General features: G+C 45.7%; 1 protein-coding gene across 2 annotated transcripts in view; it reads left to right on the top strand.

The window, feature by feature from the left end:
• The first annotated feature begins 872 nt into the window (after positions 1–872).
• Positions 873–16,133, top strand: part of Nebl (nebulette) — a 364,943-nt gene continuing 349,682 nt past the window's right edge. Inside the window, exons 1-2 of one of the 2 annotated variants that reach the window (XM_036186869.1) lie at positions 873–1,659; positions 2,964–3,058. In XM_036186869.1, coding sequence (XP_036042762.1) covers positions 1,591–1,659; positions 2,964–3,058 — 164 coding nt within the window. In that variant the 5' untranslated portion in view covers positions 873–1,590. The remainder of the gene's footprint in view (positions 1,660–2,963; positions 3,059–16,133) is intronic. The other variant, XM_036186870.1, reaches the window with a different exon arrangement.

Genomic DNA, 16,133 nt, shown 5'->3' with positions numbered 1-16,133 from the left:
AGCTCTGATTTTTCTTGAAGTGACAGAAATATTTGTCACAGAAGTTGCTAAGTGGCATGACTGAATCTTAATCCTCTTGCTAGGAAAGGAATGTGTTTGTTACAACCAATTTATGATAATCCTAGCCGATTTGCGTGGTGCTTACAGAGGCCGGGGAGGTTGAAGCGCTTACCGACTGCTGACTCACTTAATCCTCACCCCAGAAGGGTCAGAGCTATTTTGTAACTGCTGTCAGGCCCATTCTGGAGATGAGAAGATTGAGTCAAAGGGAAGCTCAGCATTGGCAGAAGGCCACAAAACCAGTAAGAAGCAGGGTCAGGCACAAAAACACAGTTAACATGGCTCCATTTGTTTGCGTCTCATAAACGAATCCAATAATCTCGAGATTATCATTAAAATGGAGAATCATTGCTGTTTCGTCCGGTTCCTTCTTACCCATAGCTTGATTTTCTGGCTCTTCTGGTTGGATGTTGGGTTTGTAATTGCTTCTCTGAGCTCAGGAGAAGAACTTTTCTCAGATCTTTGTGTCACTTAATTGCAAAACAATATGTTGTATACACTCAAAATTCCAGAGAGGCTTGATTCTGGCCTATAATGACCAGTCGCTACCCAATGACATAAAAAGTATAAAAAGTGCGGCGACTAGGGGGCACCAAGAAAGCTTCCTCATCCAGGGTCGTAGGACTTCAGGCAGGCTCTATAGACTCATTTTCTCTGCCTAGTGGTGGTGGGAGCCAGGTGGCCCAAGGCGGTGTACCGGAGATTTGAGTCTCTCGTTCCCCGGAACTGAGCGTCTTCAGCTCTAGGCGGAGAGAAAGCCTCATCGCAGGCAGGGAGTCTTGGCCAGTGTGCTGGGCGGTACCATGCAGAGCTGGCCCCTTGAGCCTTAGGAGGAGCTCGGGCACATCCTTGGGCGACCTCTGGGTGTCAGGGACATCACCCTGGAGTGAGAGGGGGGCGGGCATCCATCTCAGGAAGAAGAGAGAGGAAGGGGGCTCCAGTTACCCCCCACCTCTGACCTCCCCCGCCTGACTCGCTCTGTCGCCGCCGCCCACCTGGGCGTCCGAGGTTGCTGCGGCGTGGGTGCTGGCTCCCCAGGCCTCATTGGGTGGCTGATTGTGTGCGGAGTTCTCCGGGTCCCTAGCTTCCTCCCCTATCCAGGCGCTCCCCCCGCCCTCCCCGCGCCGCCCTCTGTCCCCTAGTACCAGACAGGCTGGTTCTCTACCCCTCGGGTCCGTGCGCGCTGGTGGGTTTGGCCTGCGCGGCGGCGGCGGCGGCGGTGGCGGGGGAGCGAGTGAGCGAGCGCGAGGGGCGGGCGCGAGTGGTTGTGAGTCACCGGTACCTGGAGCGCTAGCGACGCAGAGCCAGCGGCGCACAGCCCGAGTCGGAGCCGAGCGCCAGCGTCTCCGAGTGCGGCCGGCCCCAGGCCCCGCCGCGCCCCCTTGCACCCCACCAGACCAGTTCGCCCGCGCTTGAAGCCCTTCTGCTTGTCCCGAGGTGGCACGGGGCTCGCCGGGGGATGTCACATCGGCTCCCCGGAGCCCCCAGCCACCGCCGCAGCAACAGCCACCGCCCGCGGGAACCGCGACAATGAATCCCCAGTGCGCCCGCTGCGGAAAAGTGGTGTATCCCACGGAGAAAGTCAACTGCCTGGATAAGGTGAGCGAGGGGGGCGCCTGGCCAGCCAGCCCGGACCTGCCGGGCGCTCGGCTGCACCTGCTCCAAGAAGTTTTGGCACCTGGGTTAGAAAAGATGAGTGGGTTGGTATGTGCCCAGGGAGAGGATGCTCGAAGGAAGACCCCTGTCGCTGTGTCTGAGACCTCTACGATCAGATGTTAAGGGTGTTGGAACTAGGAAAGGCTTTTGTCCCGGGTGTAGGGTGCGCGACAACCACACGGCTGCCTTGAAGGACGCATGGCAGCCCCGGCACGGAGGAGCTAGGATGGGTACCCAGTAGCTAGGCTGAGCCATCCTGCAGCCAAGCTGAGAACCCAGGAGCTAGGCTGAGCACCCAGCAACCAGGCTGAGTCACCCACGAGCCAGGCTGGGAATGGGGGGGGGGCGCAGTTGACAAGCCGCGCCCCCTCCCCCGTTCAGTCTGTCCCTCCCTCCCCACTGCACGGACCTTGGCACCTTTATCTCATCCAGTCCCTAACAGTTCTGGTGACAACGGCTTTAGGAAACAGGCAAATAGCAATTAATATGTTGTGGGGCGCCCCTGCCGCAGTGCTAAGAATAATCCCTCTTGGAAAGACCCAGCCCAGTGTAGCAAGCTGACCCACGGGCGCCTACTCCACCAGGGTAAATTCCAGAGGAAGTGGCTTTAGCCTGGTCTCGGCAGCTCTGCCCTTCCTGGGTGTGGATGGAGTTGAACAGCCTACAAGACAGCCCCAGTGCGATCCCTGGTGACTGACAATTGAAACCAGCGTAGGCAGTCCCAGTGAAATTTGCTGTGGTGTTACAAATGCCTCTGTAGAGTAAGCTGTCTCCCAGACACAGACGGGCGTTTTGCAATTTAGTGGAAGCTGGGCGGGGATGGGGACAATGGTACTTACATAGTCCACCTCTGCTACTGTGGGTTGTCTGACTTCCGGTGGACACGTGTGTGAAAATCCTACAAACACAACATTTAGACATTTGGAAAGAGAACCGCTTTCATTTTAAAGCCACACCACCCGTCCCGTCTCTCCATGAAGGGACTTCAGGATTCCTTTTCGGCTGTAATATGGATAGACCCTTGGCATTTCTTCCATTGTGAGTCTGCAGTGGTGGGATTAATTTAAAAATGAACTTTAATAGCTGCCTGAGTTCTTTACAGAACTGGAAATAGATAAGTGTGGGCTACTACCTACGGCCATTTCCTGGTAGTGTTATGATATGGGCTGCCTTCTCTGCCCGTTCTGTCCAGAGCTGGCCTTGCAATGGAATATTAAGTGTTGTTTTTGTTTTTCTTTCCTTCTTAGTATTGGCATAAAGGATGCTTCCATTGCGAGGTCTGCAAGATGGCTCTCAACATGAATAACTACAAAGGCTATGAAAAGAAACCCTATTGCAATGCGTAAGTTCTGCCAGTGTGCTGTGCCAGGTGTAGCCCAGCAGGAGAGCCTGAGTTAGTAGACATGGCCCCTCTGAAGAACTGACTCACTGTGCCACCCAGGGGTGCAGGTGGCCAGTGACCTGTTTCTACCACAGACTCCATGGTCGCTTACTATGTTGAAGGTTGCTGTATTTATGTCCTGCCTAACGTGTAGGGTAATTTGGGTGACTTTTCCACCAGGTTAGCTTTTGAAGTTCACAGCATTTCCGACTTAGGGACATTTATTAGAAGCTCGAGAACTTACCCACTGAGAATGTGTGGGCTCTGACATGCATGTCAGGTAGATTTCCATTTTAATCATATGTCAATTTCCATTTTAATCATAGGATGTTGCTATCTTGCAATTTTGTATCTGAACCTAGTTGCTAGGGAAAGAAATCTCGTTCGCTTGGTCTTCGCTGAGACCGCTCCAGGTATTCTGGGGTTTGAACAGGGAATGAAAGAATCGTGATGGGATCCCTACCTGGTTAGTATCAGATCAGCTGTCATGGACTTTCTGTAGCAGACAGGGTACTTCCGGCTGCCCAGTAGTAGGTGGGGAAATAAAGCAGTGGCACTTTCTTTGACAGGCTTCCCTGAGGGCATGTTCTAGGCAATATTAGCTAGTATTGACACAGTGTTTACCATGAGTCAGGCCATGCTTAGAGTACTTTATGCATACCTAGTTATTTAATCTTTGGTAAATCCTACGGGTAATGGGGGGCATTAATATTATTGTCCTCTGTAATGGGGAATGAAACTAAATGGAGGAGCTAAGCTTGAATGGGGCTCAAATCATTTCCAGAGACTGCAAGGGGCTCCACGCTGGGCGGAAGCTCCCAAGGCTCTCTTGTTGTCTTGGGACCTGTGCTGCTGCTTGCTTTTCCTGAGCATCCCTCCTTTCCCACAGGGGTTTCACTGTGGGCTTCGAGTTCTGAGTGTTAATCCTCCCCCTTACCAGTTCCCCTGTGGTCACGGCCTAGAGATGGCGGGGAGACCCCTGGACAGACACTAACGTTTTAGCTGGAATCTTGGCAGAACCTGGAATCTTGGCAGAACCTCCTCCTCCCCAGAGTGTTTGAAGCAGCCCCACAGGTCTCTGGGAGAATGAGGTCTGGCTGTCTTCATCTTGTGTAGAGAGTACATCACATCAGCAGACATTTGGTGAACAGTGTGCTCAGACCTCTGGTGCAGAGCTTAAAAAATATCTGGCATTTGGGGGGATGGCTTGGTGGGTAAGAGCACTTGTGGCAGAAGCATCAGTACCTGTAAGCTCAGCATTTTGGGGAGTAGAGACAGGGGGATCACTGGGGCTTGCAGGCCGTCCACCTAGGCAGATCCCATGAGAGACTCTGTGTCGAGGGAACAAGATGGAGAGTGACAACTGGTATTCTCCTCTAGTCTCCTTGCGTGGGCACGCAAGTTTCACACACACACATACATACATACATACACACACATACATACACATACATACATACATAGATAGATACATACACACACACATACATACATACATACATACACACACATACACATACATACATACATACATACATACATACATACATACATACATACATACACACACATACAGCCTGGTGGAGAATTACAGTTTTTTTTCTTTGTAGTTGGAATTTTCTTTGGACTGCCAAACAGCTCCCAATATAAAGACATAGAGACTTCTTAGTTATGAATTCTTGGCCTTAGCTTAAGCTTGTCTCACTAGCTAGTCTCTCTTAGCTTAATTTAACTAGTTTCTATTCATCTACATTTTGCCTCAGGGCTTTTTACCTTCTTTTATTCTGAATGTCCTACTTTACTACTTCCTCCATGTCTGTCTGTCTGTCTGGGCCCTGGTGTCTCCCTGTAGTCTCTTTTCTTTCTTCCTCTGAGCCTAAATTCCTCCTCCTACTTACTTTCTCTGCCCAGAAGTCCCTCCTATACCCTCTCCCTTGCTATTGGCTGTTCAGCTTTTTATTAGACCAATCAGGTGCCTTAGGCAGGCAAGGTAAAACAGCAACACATCTTTACATAATTAAACAAATGCAACACATCTTTGCATAGTTAAACAAGAATTCTGCAGCATTTCTTGAGTTTCTTTCTGGTCTAGTTTAGTGCTCACAGGTAGACAGATGCTTTCCAAGAAATTAGAATTTTGAGGACTGAAGAGAATTCAGGAATTCCTTGGATAAGTGTAGTGCAAATTCTTTGAATCTGTTTTCAACCCTCCCAGACCCCACACCCTACCGAGAAAATCCAAAGGGAAAATGAGATTGTGGGGGCCATGGTCTTCTGCTTCCTCTTTTAAGAAGGATAAACAGCTGGTTCCAGGTTGAAGGCAGGTGCAGCAAGGAGAAGATAAGGGGTTCACAGCACATAAACAAGATAATTGTTCTTTAGGAAAGTCCACCATCCTTCCTGTAACTGTTTAGCTTGTGGTCTAAGGGCACTAGCTTTGTGGGCCACACAGGGTCAGCAAGGATCCTTTGCAGCTCGACTACCTGGAGTTTAAACCCAATTCATAGCAATGCCTCTTGGGTTCCCCAGAGGGCCTTCATGGTTTGGAGGGAAGACTGAAAAAAGGAGAGAATAACAGTTGCAAAAGAGATGGAGACATTGAATGAGGAAGAAAAGAAACTTAAAAAAAGCAAGTAAGCAAGCTGGGGAGGTGGCTCACTGGGTACAGTGCTTGTCCACAATCTTGAGGAGGACCTGAATTCTTTCTCCAGAAACCACATTAACAAATTAAGGCATGGCGAGAAGGGGGATCCCTGGGGCTTGCTGACCAGCTAGGCTAGCATACATGTTGAGTTCCAGGCTCATTTAAAAAACTAACTAGATAGACAACTCCTGAGGAATGATACCTGTGGTTGACCTCTGGTCTTCACATGCATACTCATATACATGTGCCTAGATGTATATGAACACATACATTCAAATGAGCACATACACACACAGACACATGCACACACATATGCACACACAGACACATGCATACACACATGTGCACACAGACACATTCTAAAAGGAAAAAACCAGAAGCAAGTGAAGTCATCGTTCTGGGCCAACTCAAAAGTTTAGTGCTTTCTGCTTAGCTCAGTTCCATTCTATGAAAGAGTCCCAGAGTGTGCGGCCAGGTTTGAACAGGTTGGGAAAGGCTGGTTTGAACTATGACTTAACAGTGAATTAGTTCCAAGAAACACTGGGATTTGGACCCTAGAACAAAAGAACTCCATCAACAGGAAATGCCCTGCTGTGAGGGTTTCTGGGCTTGAGTATCAGTTTTTAATAATTTTAGATATCTCTAAATTAAATGTTTACAGATTTTCTGTTTCGGATGATTCTAGTACTTTGTTAGTAATTTGAACTAGGAGTTTTAAGAGAACCACCTGGCTCTTTTGCTTATTATTGAACCTGGCAGTTCACTTTATTGAACAGCTAAAAGGAAGGTAGGAGTCTAGCTTTCCTGGGTGAATGGGAGAGCTGATGTCTTGTTATATGTCTCTTTAGCTCAGGTTTGCATCCTATCTTAGCATACTTTCTCCAGAAAACAAGGCTTCGCCAGTTGCAGGTTCTGTTCACCATGATGTTTCCAGGCTCAGAGGTCTCTGCTGTTCTCAGCCCATATTTTTCTAAGGGCATGCATTGCCGTGTGATCTACCCCATGTGGATTCCCCTTTGGGGATCCCATGCATCTGTTCTAATTCAGGTGGTGCTTGTCAATCAATTGTTTCCTGTAGTCTCCCACAGAAGGGCGGCCATCATTTCTCTGGGTCAGAGGTGGAAAATTGATGCTCCAATGAATTAAGCTCCAAGAAAATGAAGCATTTTCTCTCTGTCCATGGAAAGCAACGTTTTAGCTGTGCCTAGTTTGGTTCAGTAGTTGATGCACACGTAGGCTCAAGTGTCACTTTTTAATGTGAGAGTCTTAAAAGGAGAATGCAGTCATTAGTATCTGAGGCATATAGGGTCCAGCAGCCCCTCCCCTCTGTCCTAGCAATATTGGTAGATACTCAAGACCCTTAGGGAAAATGATGTAGTATTTGCAAACCTCACATGTCCTCCCACATACTGTAAGTCACCTCTAGATAACTTATGTACAAGCACAGTGTAAATGCTGTGCAAACAGTGCTCATGCTGTATTGTTTAGGGAGTGAAGACAGGAAAAAGGCCTGCACATGGTTAGTAGACACATATTTCCCAGTAGTATTCATCTGGAGATAGTTGAACCTGCAGCTATGACTGTCCCAGGAAAGGAGGGCAGATTCTACATTGTCCATCTGTGTGCTTCTCACCTGTAATCAACTTTTATTAATCTTTTGCCAATTTTACTTCGTATTTTTCCTCATACAGCTAATCCTATACATTTTAAATATTGTTAGGCCATTGGCCAGTTTCATATTTTGTCATATTTCATCCTTAAACATGATATCATGCACTAAGAATAAGAATATTTTCTTCAAGAGTCACAGAACCATTTCATGTGTAAGGAAATAAAATTCATAATATTTATATTTGGTCCATGTTTAACTTGCATTTCTTTCATTGTCCTAAGATTCTCTTTTGCAGTTTGTGTGTGAGGGTGTGTGCAAATGTGTGCGTGTTTTATGCTGGGATCCAATCAAGGTGCATAGTTTACATTTAGTTGTTAGGAAAATGCCAACTTTTACTGGTTATGACAAGTTCAATGTCAGGCAATCAATTTTTGCTATCAATTCTCTTGGCTTAGATAGTCTCTTAAGAGAGTTTTCAGGCAGAGTACTTATATAGTATTTCCTTTTAGACAGTAGCATGCATAATTAGCTTGAGACCCTTTGTAATAAATATTAACGTTGTGCTTAAAAATTTGAAAGCATAAGCGCAGGCATTCTCTTTGTAATTGATGCCTGAGGGCATCTTTTTTTTAATGGAATGAGGCAGTGAACACTTCTTGGGTTTAGATTCATTGCTTGTTTATATTCTCATGTGTTTAGAGAAGAAATAAGTATTCTGTTTGCTTTCATGCAAAGGAGGACATGTATAAAATATAATTTACATGGTATTTACATTTTGATCTTTTTGATAGGATGATCAAAATAGAGTATAGACTCGATGTGAGATTGGACACAATGCACATTTAGTTCCTAACACAGCAGTACACACTATTAAAATATTTAAAAACAAACTGGTCTACTTGAGGACGTGCCATGTTTTCATAAGCCTTTATATTTCATAAGCCGGCAGTGGATTCTTGTTTAGCACATTCAGGATTTTCTGCATCTTAGAACTTGCAAAGCAATGAGGACTGAGCAATGTTCTTACTGCCTAGAGGTGCTGGGAAAATAACACGAGATGATTAGACAAAAAACACAGCTTGTATTTATGCGTGAATTATATGCCAAGCTAAACTACAAACACTCTGATACCCCACATGCCACACAAAGAATATAAACCCCAAGGCCATTTGTCAAATTATTTAATTTATTGTGTGTGAAAGTCAAATTTGCATTTATTATGTGCTTGCAAAAAATATATTGCTTCTTAAAATTTTCTGAGAAGGCATTATTGCTTCGAAGTAGCAATATCAATGACTGGCCTTTAATATGCTGCCACCAAATGTCACATTATCTTAGGGCTAGGGAAGGACCAGACAATGATGCAATAGTTTAATATGACCTTGCCAATATTTTTCCCAAGTCATTCCTTCTGCAGATTTGTGTGTGTGTGTGTGTGTGTGTGTGTGTGTGTGTGTGTGTCTGGGGCTGAACATTTGTCCCGACTGTGTCAAATGTATTTTTAATTGTGAAGTAAAAACAAAAACAAAAGCAAAAACCCCTAAAACAAACAAACAAACAAACAAACAAAACCCCCAAACTATCCCAAACCCACAGATATTTGTGCTAAGTCCATTTAGTCAACCTTTTGGTAAGATTCCCTCCCACCAGAGAGTCTCACTTAGCATGGTTTTGTTGAACTTTTGAAAATGAAGCAGCAGGAGCTGTGTGCCGCATTTGCTGTCTCTCTCTGGATGTGTTAGCATTTCCCCTCGTGAATATTCATTGGCTAGCTCCAGCCTGGAAGATGCTGAGCTGGGCGCTGCTCATTAAGAGCCACCCAGAATGGTCAGTGCGCTTCTGCCAGCCTGTCTTGCGGGTGCATATCTGGGCCAAGGCTCCTCTGGCTCCCACTGAGCTCTCCTCTGTGCTAACTCCTTGTCAGTCAGTACTCCTTCTTAGGTTATCAGAGGACAAGGAAGGGAAAGTAATGAAATGTAAACCTGAGCTCCACGCCCACCCCACCTCCTGTTTCCCTTATCTCTGTCTGCGCCTTCCAAATTTGGTCCTATAACACTCTGTGGTCTCAGGTTATTTCAAGGGTTTCCTGGACATCAGCCTGTTGTTGGCGCTTTGGAGCATGGCCTAGATGGGTTTGAATCCTGACACCATCTTGTCCTATAGCACAAGTCTTTGGATTGTTTATTCTTCCTCTATAAAACAAGAACAGTAATAGCACGTATTATTTACTTTTCTAATTGTGGGACAAAATGCCTAAAGCGGCAACTTCAGAGAGGAGAGATTTATGTGACTCACAGTTCCAGATGGCATAGCCTGTCACAGTGGGGAAGATATGGAAGTGGGGGGCTTGTTGATAGTCACATGGTGGTGGCAGACCAGAAGCAGAGAGAGAAAATGGGTGTGGCTGTAGGTCTGGAGGTCCACCCACTAGTGTCCTTTATCCAGTCAATTGGTCCAGCTACATGAAGGTTCAGTAGCTTCCCACGATAGCGTCACCAGCTGGAGACCAAGTGTTCACATCCAAACACTGTGTGTGTGTGCGCGCACGCTGCTACACATTTAAAGCATAATCTGCCAAACTCACAGTGCCAGGTGAAGACTGGGAAAGCTCAGGACCAGCCCATAGCTGACCTTCATTAGGCAGTGGTGCCCTTTTCACAGTGGGAGATTCTTGAGGGGTAAAGAAAAAGTACAGAAAGATGGAGAAGCATAGAACATAACTAATAGCAGTTACTCCAATAGAAAAAGTCATATTGAAGTAAGTGTGTGTGTGTGCAAGTGTGTGCATGTGCACAAGTGTGTGCGCGCGCGTGTGCATGTGTGTGCACAAGTGTGTGCAAGTGTGTGTATGGTGCTGGGGAATCAAACCTGGGGACTCATATATGCTCGGCAAGCACTGTCTCAAAAAGCCACACTGCTAACCCCCCATACCAGTTTTTCACACTGTGGAATGCCATTTCTGTAACCAGAACTGGAGAAAAGACATGAAGTAGCAACACAGAGAAAGCATGAAAGTGCGTTTAAGGACTAAAAATTTGAGACAGGCTAGTTTGTAGTTATGCCCTGTACACCAGAGAGCACGCAGAGTTGTGGGTGGATACAGTGAGGAACAGTGTGTTAATGGGCTGGAAGTGATCCCTTAATGGACTTCAGTCCAGGTTGTTTTCACAGTCCGCCATCGTGCTAGCCCCACACTTTCCCCAGGGGCCAACCTGGCAGCCCAGCCCCTAGATCAGCTGTTGCACACCCATATCATGCTGTGTGGATCCATGTGGTTCTCCATCTGTGTCCACTCAGGGAGGGGAGTGTTCTTTTTTGCTTACCTGCTTGTCACCTGAACCTGCCATGTGATGATGCTCAGTTGACATTAAGCTTTTCTTGTGACTGTGATCATACTAACATCTCAGAGTGTGGACTCTGCGCTTACTAATTCAGCATGGGCTGGGTTTCTCCTAGGAAGGCAAGCAGAATTTGGACAATCTAGTAGGAGGGAGGTGTAGGCTAGGTTTGGGGAGCCTGAAAGGTGGTTTTTCCAAATCTGAATAGCAAGGGGTGAATGTCCTTAATGACGGTCTAGGCTAGTGAATTCTGGTCTCGAATGTGGTGGGGCTTGCTGTTGCTTAAAGGTTCAGGAGTACTTGGGGAGCCTTTCGGAGAGCATCCCTTTATGCATGTGTGTGTTTTCATTATACTTGGTGAAGTGGGAAAATGTCTTCTCCTTAACAGGAACCTTACGGAGACTTAATGGGTGGGAGGATGTTTGTACCATCCATATGACACCTATTAGGCACCCACGTGTCAGTCCATCCAGTTATTTATCACAACAAATTGGCGACATGGCCTAATATTTCTCAGAGATTGGAGAAAATGTCACAGTCTTAAAAGTGACAACTTGGAAGGAAAGGCATTGTGGCATGCTGGAGTTTTGCTGAACACCGATTAGAATATGTTTTGCCTGCTTTGAAGTCACATACTTCAGGGGAAAAATTAGGTCTTTATTCCTTGACATAAACATTTCTATTAAAGGATGACAGATCTTTCCCTTTCCTCTCCTTGTGTGTGTGCCCTGTCCTTCCTCTTCTTGATAACTGTAAAGGAGAGGAGGATACACTTGATATCACATGAAATGTTCTAGAATATATGTGAAATGTTCTGCTTCTCAGGAGCCTCTCTGAGCCACTGACGAAATTTGACTCATTTCGTTACCTTCTGAAATGACAGAGGATTGAGTTTACAAACTGTGCATGAAATTCCTCCCTATTTGCAAATATTTCCAGAGCCAGGCAGTGGGTGGTGCATGCCTTTAATCCCAGCACACAGGGAGGCAGAAACAGGTGGGTCTCTCTGTGTTCAAGGCCAGTCTGGTCTACAGAGTGAGTCCCAGGACAGCCAGAGCTACACAAAGAAGCCAAACAAGACAAAACAAAACAAAACCAAAAACATACAAAAAAAGAAAATATTTCCCAAAGGTGCCTTTGATGTGCACCTCTGTCTCTTTATGTTGATGTTTGATATAGAATGATGTGAGATTAGCAAAGATTTCAAGATGAAGCGTGGGAAATACCTTCCTAATCTTGGTGAAATGTAAGGTTAGTGTGTGATATAGATGTGTGCGCTTGCGGACGTATTGATTATGTGACAGAAGCTGTAAGTAAGAGCACTGTAAGAGCACAGTGTTGGATGTCTTCCTTAAACATTTTCAGATGAATGTTTTACCGAGTGGTTCCTGAGGAAGTTAGGAAGTGAGAAAGACTCAGACGTTGCTGTACGTGGCACCCTGCCCTCTGGTGCACTGAGCCCCCCTTGCAGTCTCCGGGGAAGAGGTCGAATTTTGTTTGCTTTCCATTTCTGCTGCATGGTTAGTGTGCCGAGGCTGATCTGGGCTTTTAGCACTAGAAGTGGGATCTTGAATAATATTTATGAGCTGAGACCCAGCACAATTCAGAGCCTGAGTAAAAAGGATTGCTATTGATTCTTCTGTGCTCAGGTTTGCTGCTGGAATCCAGCAAAGCTCCTCTAATGAACCAAATGGCTCTTCAGCCCTTTCAGTTTGAGACTGGGTAGGGGCGCTGACATAGCTGTGGGAACAGGAAGTTGTGAAGGGATCAGGCTTAAATGTCTGTGATTGTTTACTGTGGAATTGGGAACCCAAAGTTAATTGTATTTTTATTTAGCTTTGCATTTTCTTAATGGAGCCCTGGAAGGAGTGACCTTGTAGTGTTTAGCTTCTGTTTACCTTTCTATAATCTGTTGGCTCTTCTCACTGAATTCTAGGAGGGGCTAGACGGCGACCAGTTCAGTGTGTGCATTCCTAAATCACCTGGACTGAGAACTAGGCTGGTGGTCTGTTATGTTCCCGCTTCATCTCAGTGGTCTAAAAAGATTTCTAGACAAGAATCCTTGATTAGCTCCCTTGATGCTCATTATTCATCAAAGGCAGATGCAAACCAACACAGAGAGCTTGGAGCGACAGAGTGATGGTACCCAGCCAGGGGCTCACAGATCCAAATGACAGAGGGATGTCACAGTGTTGCCTGCTAATATTGAGTGTGGTCCTAAAATGTGACTTCATGATCCATTAACTGATCAAGAGAATGATGTCTACCAAATTCAGGCAAGGCACCAGAGCAGCTGCCTTCAGTCAATGCACACATGAATAGAGAAGGCCTGCTCCCACTGGTAACCACAGCTCTAGAGGAGCCAGTACCCTCTCTGGCCTCCTCACACGCATATACACCCACAGTAACTGTAATTAAAAATAATGAAAAATCTTTTTCTAAGAAGAGAAGGCCTGCTTCTTAGGTATTTAAAAAAGAGATTTACTTGTAATTTTTAATTGTGTGTATCTATGTGTGGATATGTGCACATGAGTGCAGTTGCCTGCAGAGGCCAGAAGAGGGCATTGGATCCTCTGGAGCTGGTTGTGAGTGTCTTGACACAGGTGCTGAGAACTGAACTCAGATCCTCTGAAAAAGCAGTGTGCACCTCTGAGCCCAGTCTCTAGTCTCCACCGATGTGTTTTTGGTGGTTTGATGCCTTGGGGAGTTTGTGTGATTCTTTCAAGGCTGCTCTCCCATAGTCTCTCCAGGTTCTTGAACTTCATGTATCCCATCATCTCTCCTTGTTCTCAATCTCCACATCGATCCCTTGGCCGTTCCCAGGTTTGGCCTTTTTTTTTTTTAAACCATGTTTGCCCAGTGACCTTACTGTTGTTGCCCAATTGTCCTTGGAGTATTCCTTCTGGCACCATAGTTACCTTTCAGTATGTGGTTCTGGCCGTAATACTCCCGGTGTACATACATGCGATGGTACTCTTTGCCTACAGAGGAAAGAAAGCTGTGTTTCTGGCAGATGTTCACAACTCTCTTTCTTTTTCCTTTTGTTTCAGTTGCCCCCCCCCCTTCTCTCCAGCCACACCAGACTACTGGTTCTGAGGCCTTCATTGAGTTTCTTATCTGAAGTCTCAATAGCTTCACCTGCAGAATGGGTACAACTATAGGCTATTTCTCAGGAGTAAGAATTTATTAGAATAATAAAATGAGCTTAGCAAAATTTTGGGCACACAATAAGAACTAAGTAAAGATTAGGGACTATTTTATCATGATTTATCAAACACCCAGATTTAGCCATTTATTCTTGCTACTCTTGTGTTTGAGTTACTTTTATCTTCCAGGCTATGACTACATTTGGGAAATACACTGAATCTTTTAGTCAACTCTTGGACTTTTCCTTTGTGCATTCATTATAGTTTTTTTTTTTTTTAATCTTTGGCTGTGTGCATGCTTGTGTTTGTGTGTGAGTATGGCTGTGTGTGTATTGCAGTATGAATGTGGAGGAAGGAGGACACAGCCTAGAGTGTCAGTACTCACTTTCCACCTTGTTTGATACAGGGTCTTTCATCGTTCACTGCTGTGTGTGCAGGCTAGCTAGCCCACGAGCTTCTGGGGCTTTTCCTGTTTCTGCCTCCCACCTTGCCATTTCTCCAGCATCACTAGTTTTTATGCCTCAGTTTTACCAGACATTTTCAGGCTCATCTTGCACTGCAGCTGCTTTGGCTACCCCGTTTGAAGTGGTTTTCTGCTGAGATAGGAACATGGGAATTCTCAGTCTGTGCTTGGAGATGGGGACAAGGAAAGGCAAGTCAACTGTAAGAGATTTGCATCTTTAAGGCACTATTTCTGGCAAATATTGAAGATGTCGAAAGTGAGTGTTACAATATTGCAAAGAAGTCCTGGAGTTGGCATCATTCCACAAGTGAAAGGCATGGTCCCCAACAAGAAGGGTTGCCACTTAAGATTCCAGCCACAGTTAAGGAGTTCTCTGCTACCCACATTCCTGACTAGCTGGATGGAAATTTCAGAGTGACATCAACTCTTTCAGATATGATAATTAGTTTGGATGATTCACAGAACTCAGCAAGGAGTTAAGAGAGGCATCATCAAAGTACACTGAATGAAATCCCAATAAATTAATTAGAAAAAAATGTTTTATCATCAAAGATACAAATGAAGGGGCCGGAGTGATGTCTCAGTGGGTGTTTGCTTCATAAGCACAAGGACTTGAGTTCAGATCCCAGCACTCATGTAAACAGTCAGATATATGTGCCTGTTGGGAGTGGAGAAAAGAGAGGATTGCTGGGGTTTGTTTGCCAGCCAGCCTAGACAAAAAATGGTGAGCTCTGGGTTCAGCGAGAGACTCTGTCCAAAGGGAAAAAGGCACCCAACACAACAGGGGAGCCATCCAGCATCCTCCTCTGGCTGCTATACACATGGGCATGTGTGTGTGTACTTGTACGTACATGTATGCAAACACAGCAAAAGGGGAGGAGTCCCCCATCTCCAAATCAAAGTCATCCAAATGAAAAGGCACATAGGTCAGAATCTTAGATAATCCTGGATATAGTGATTTGCTGCTTTTGCTGTATGGAGCAAGGTTCTGTTACTTTCCCCCAACACTAATGTGCTCAGAAACCAGGACTCCCCACCAGACTTTTTACTGGAGTTTCATTACTTAGGTACAACTAGTAGAGTCATTTACTATGTGACTATTCAGTCTCTAACCCCTTCCACTCCCCGGAGGAGGCTGGCTGATATAACCCTGCTCAAAGTCCAAATGAATTACATGGTTTTTTGGAATAGCCAGCCCACTTTGAGCTGTATTGACAGCGTACAGTTTAGTTTGGTTCAAGGGACTCATGAAGGACAGAGGCACTCCAATTCCTTGGGAAAGTCCAAGTATTTGGAGTATTCCTGTCAGAAACTAGAGACAAAGGTCAATTGAATTCCTTTCTCTACAATAGCTGTGCTCCACCTGTCTCCATCAATGTGCTCTTTGTTCACATCACAGACCTTCTTATCTCACTATGGCATGAAGATCACTATCTGTATTTAGTCACTTAGAAGTTAGGGAATGCGTGCGCGCACATGCACACACACACACACACACACACACACACACACACACGCGCGCGCGCGCGCACACACACACACATGAATTTGCTGCTTCTGTGGGAGGACCCAGCCATGGGAAGACCCTGAGAGGAACTCTGTATATTTGTCTTTTATAAACAAATCTTTTCTTGAGGGCAGGGATAGTTCTAATTGCCTCTGTATGTTCAAGCATCTGCTGTGTGCTTATATGACATCTAATAGAGAAGATTGTCCTACCAGTTCTGTTTGTAATGTGGTGAGCCTTTTGGCTCTCTGAGCAATATAGCTCAGCTTTATTCCAGGCCCTTCTAGCCAACAGCTGACTCAATGAGAAGGCATAGACGTTTTTGT

The sequence above is a fragment of the Onychomys torridus genome, chromosome 5 (genome assembly GCF_903995425.1).
Source record: "Onychomys torridus chromosome 5, mOncTor1.1, whole genome shotgun sequence".
Lineage (NCBI taxonomy): Eukaryota > Metazoa > Chordata > Mammalia > Rodentia > Cricetidae > Onychomys > Onychomys torridus.
This window is presented reverse-complemented; position numbering and strand designations above follow the sequence as displayed.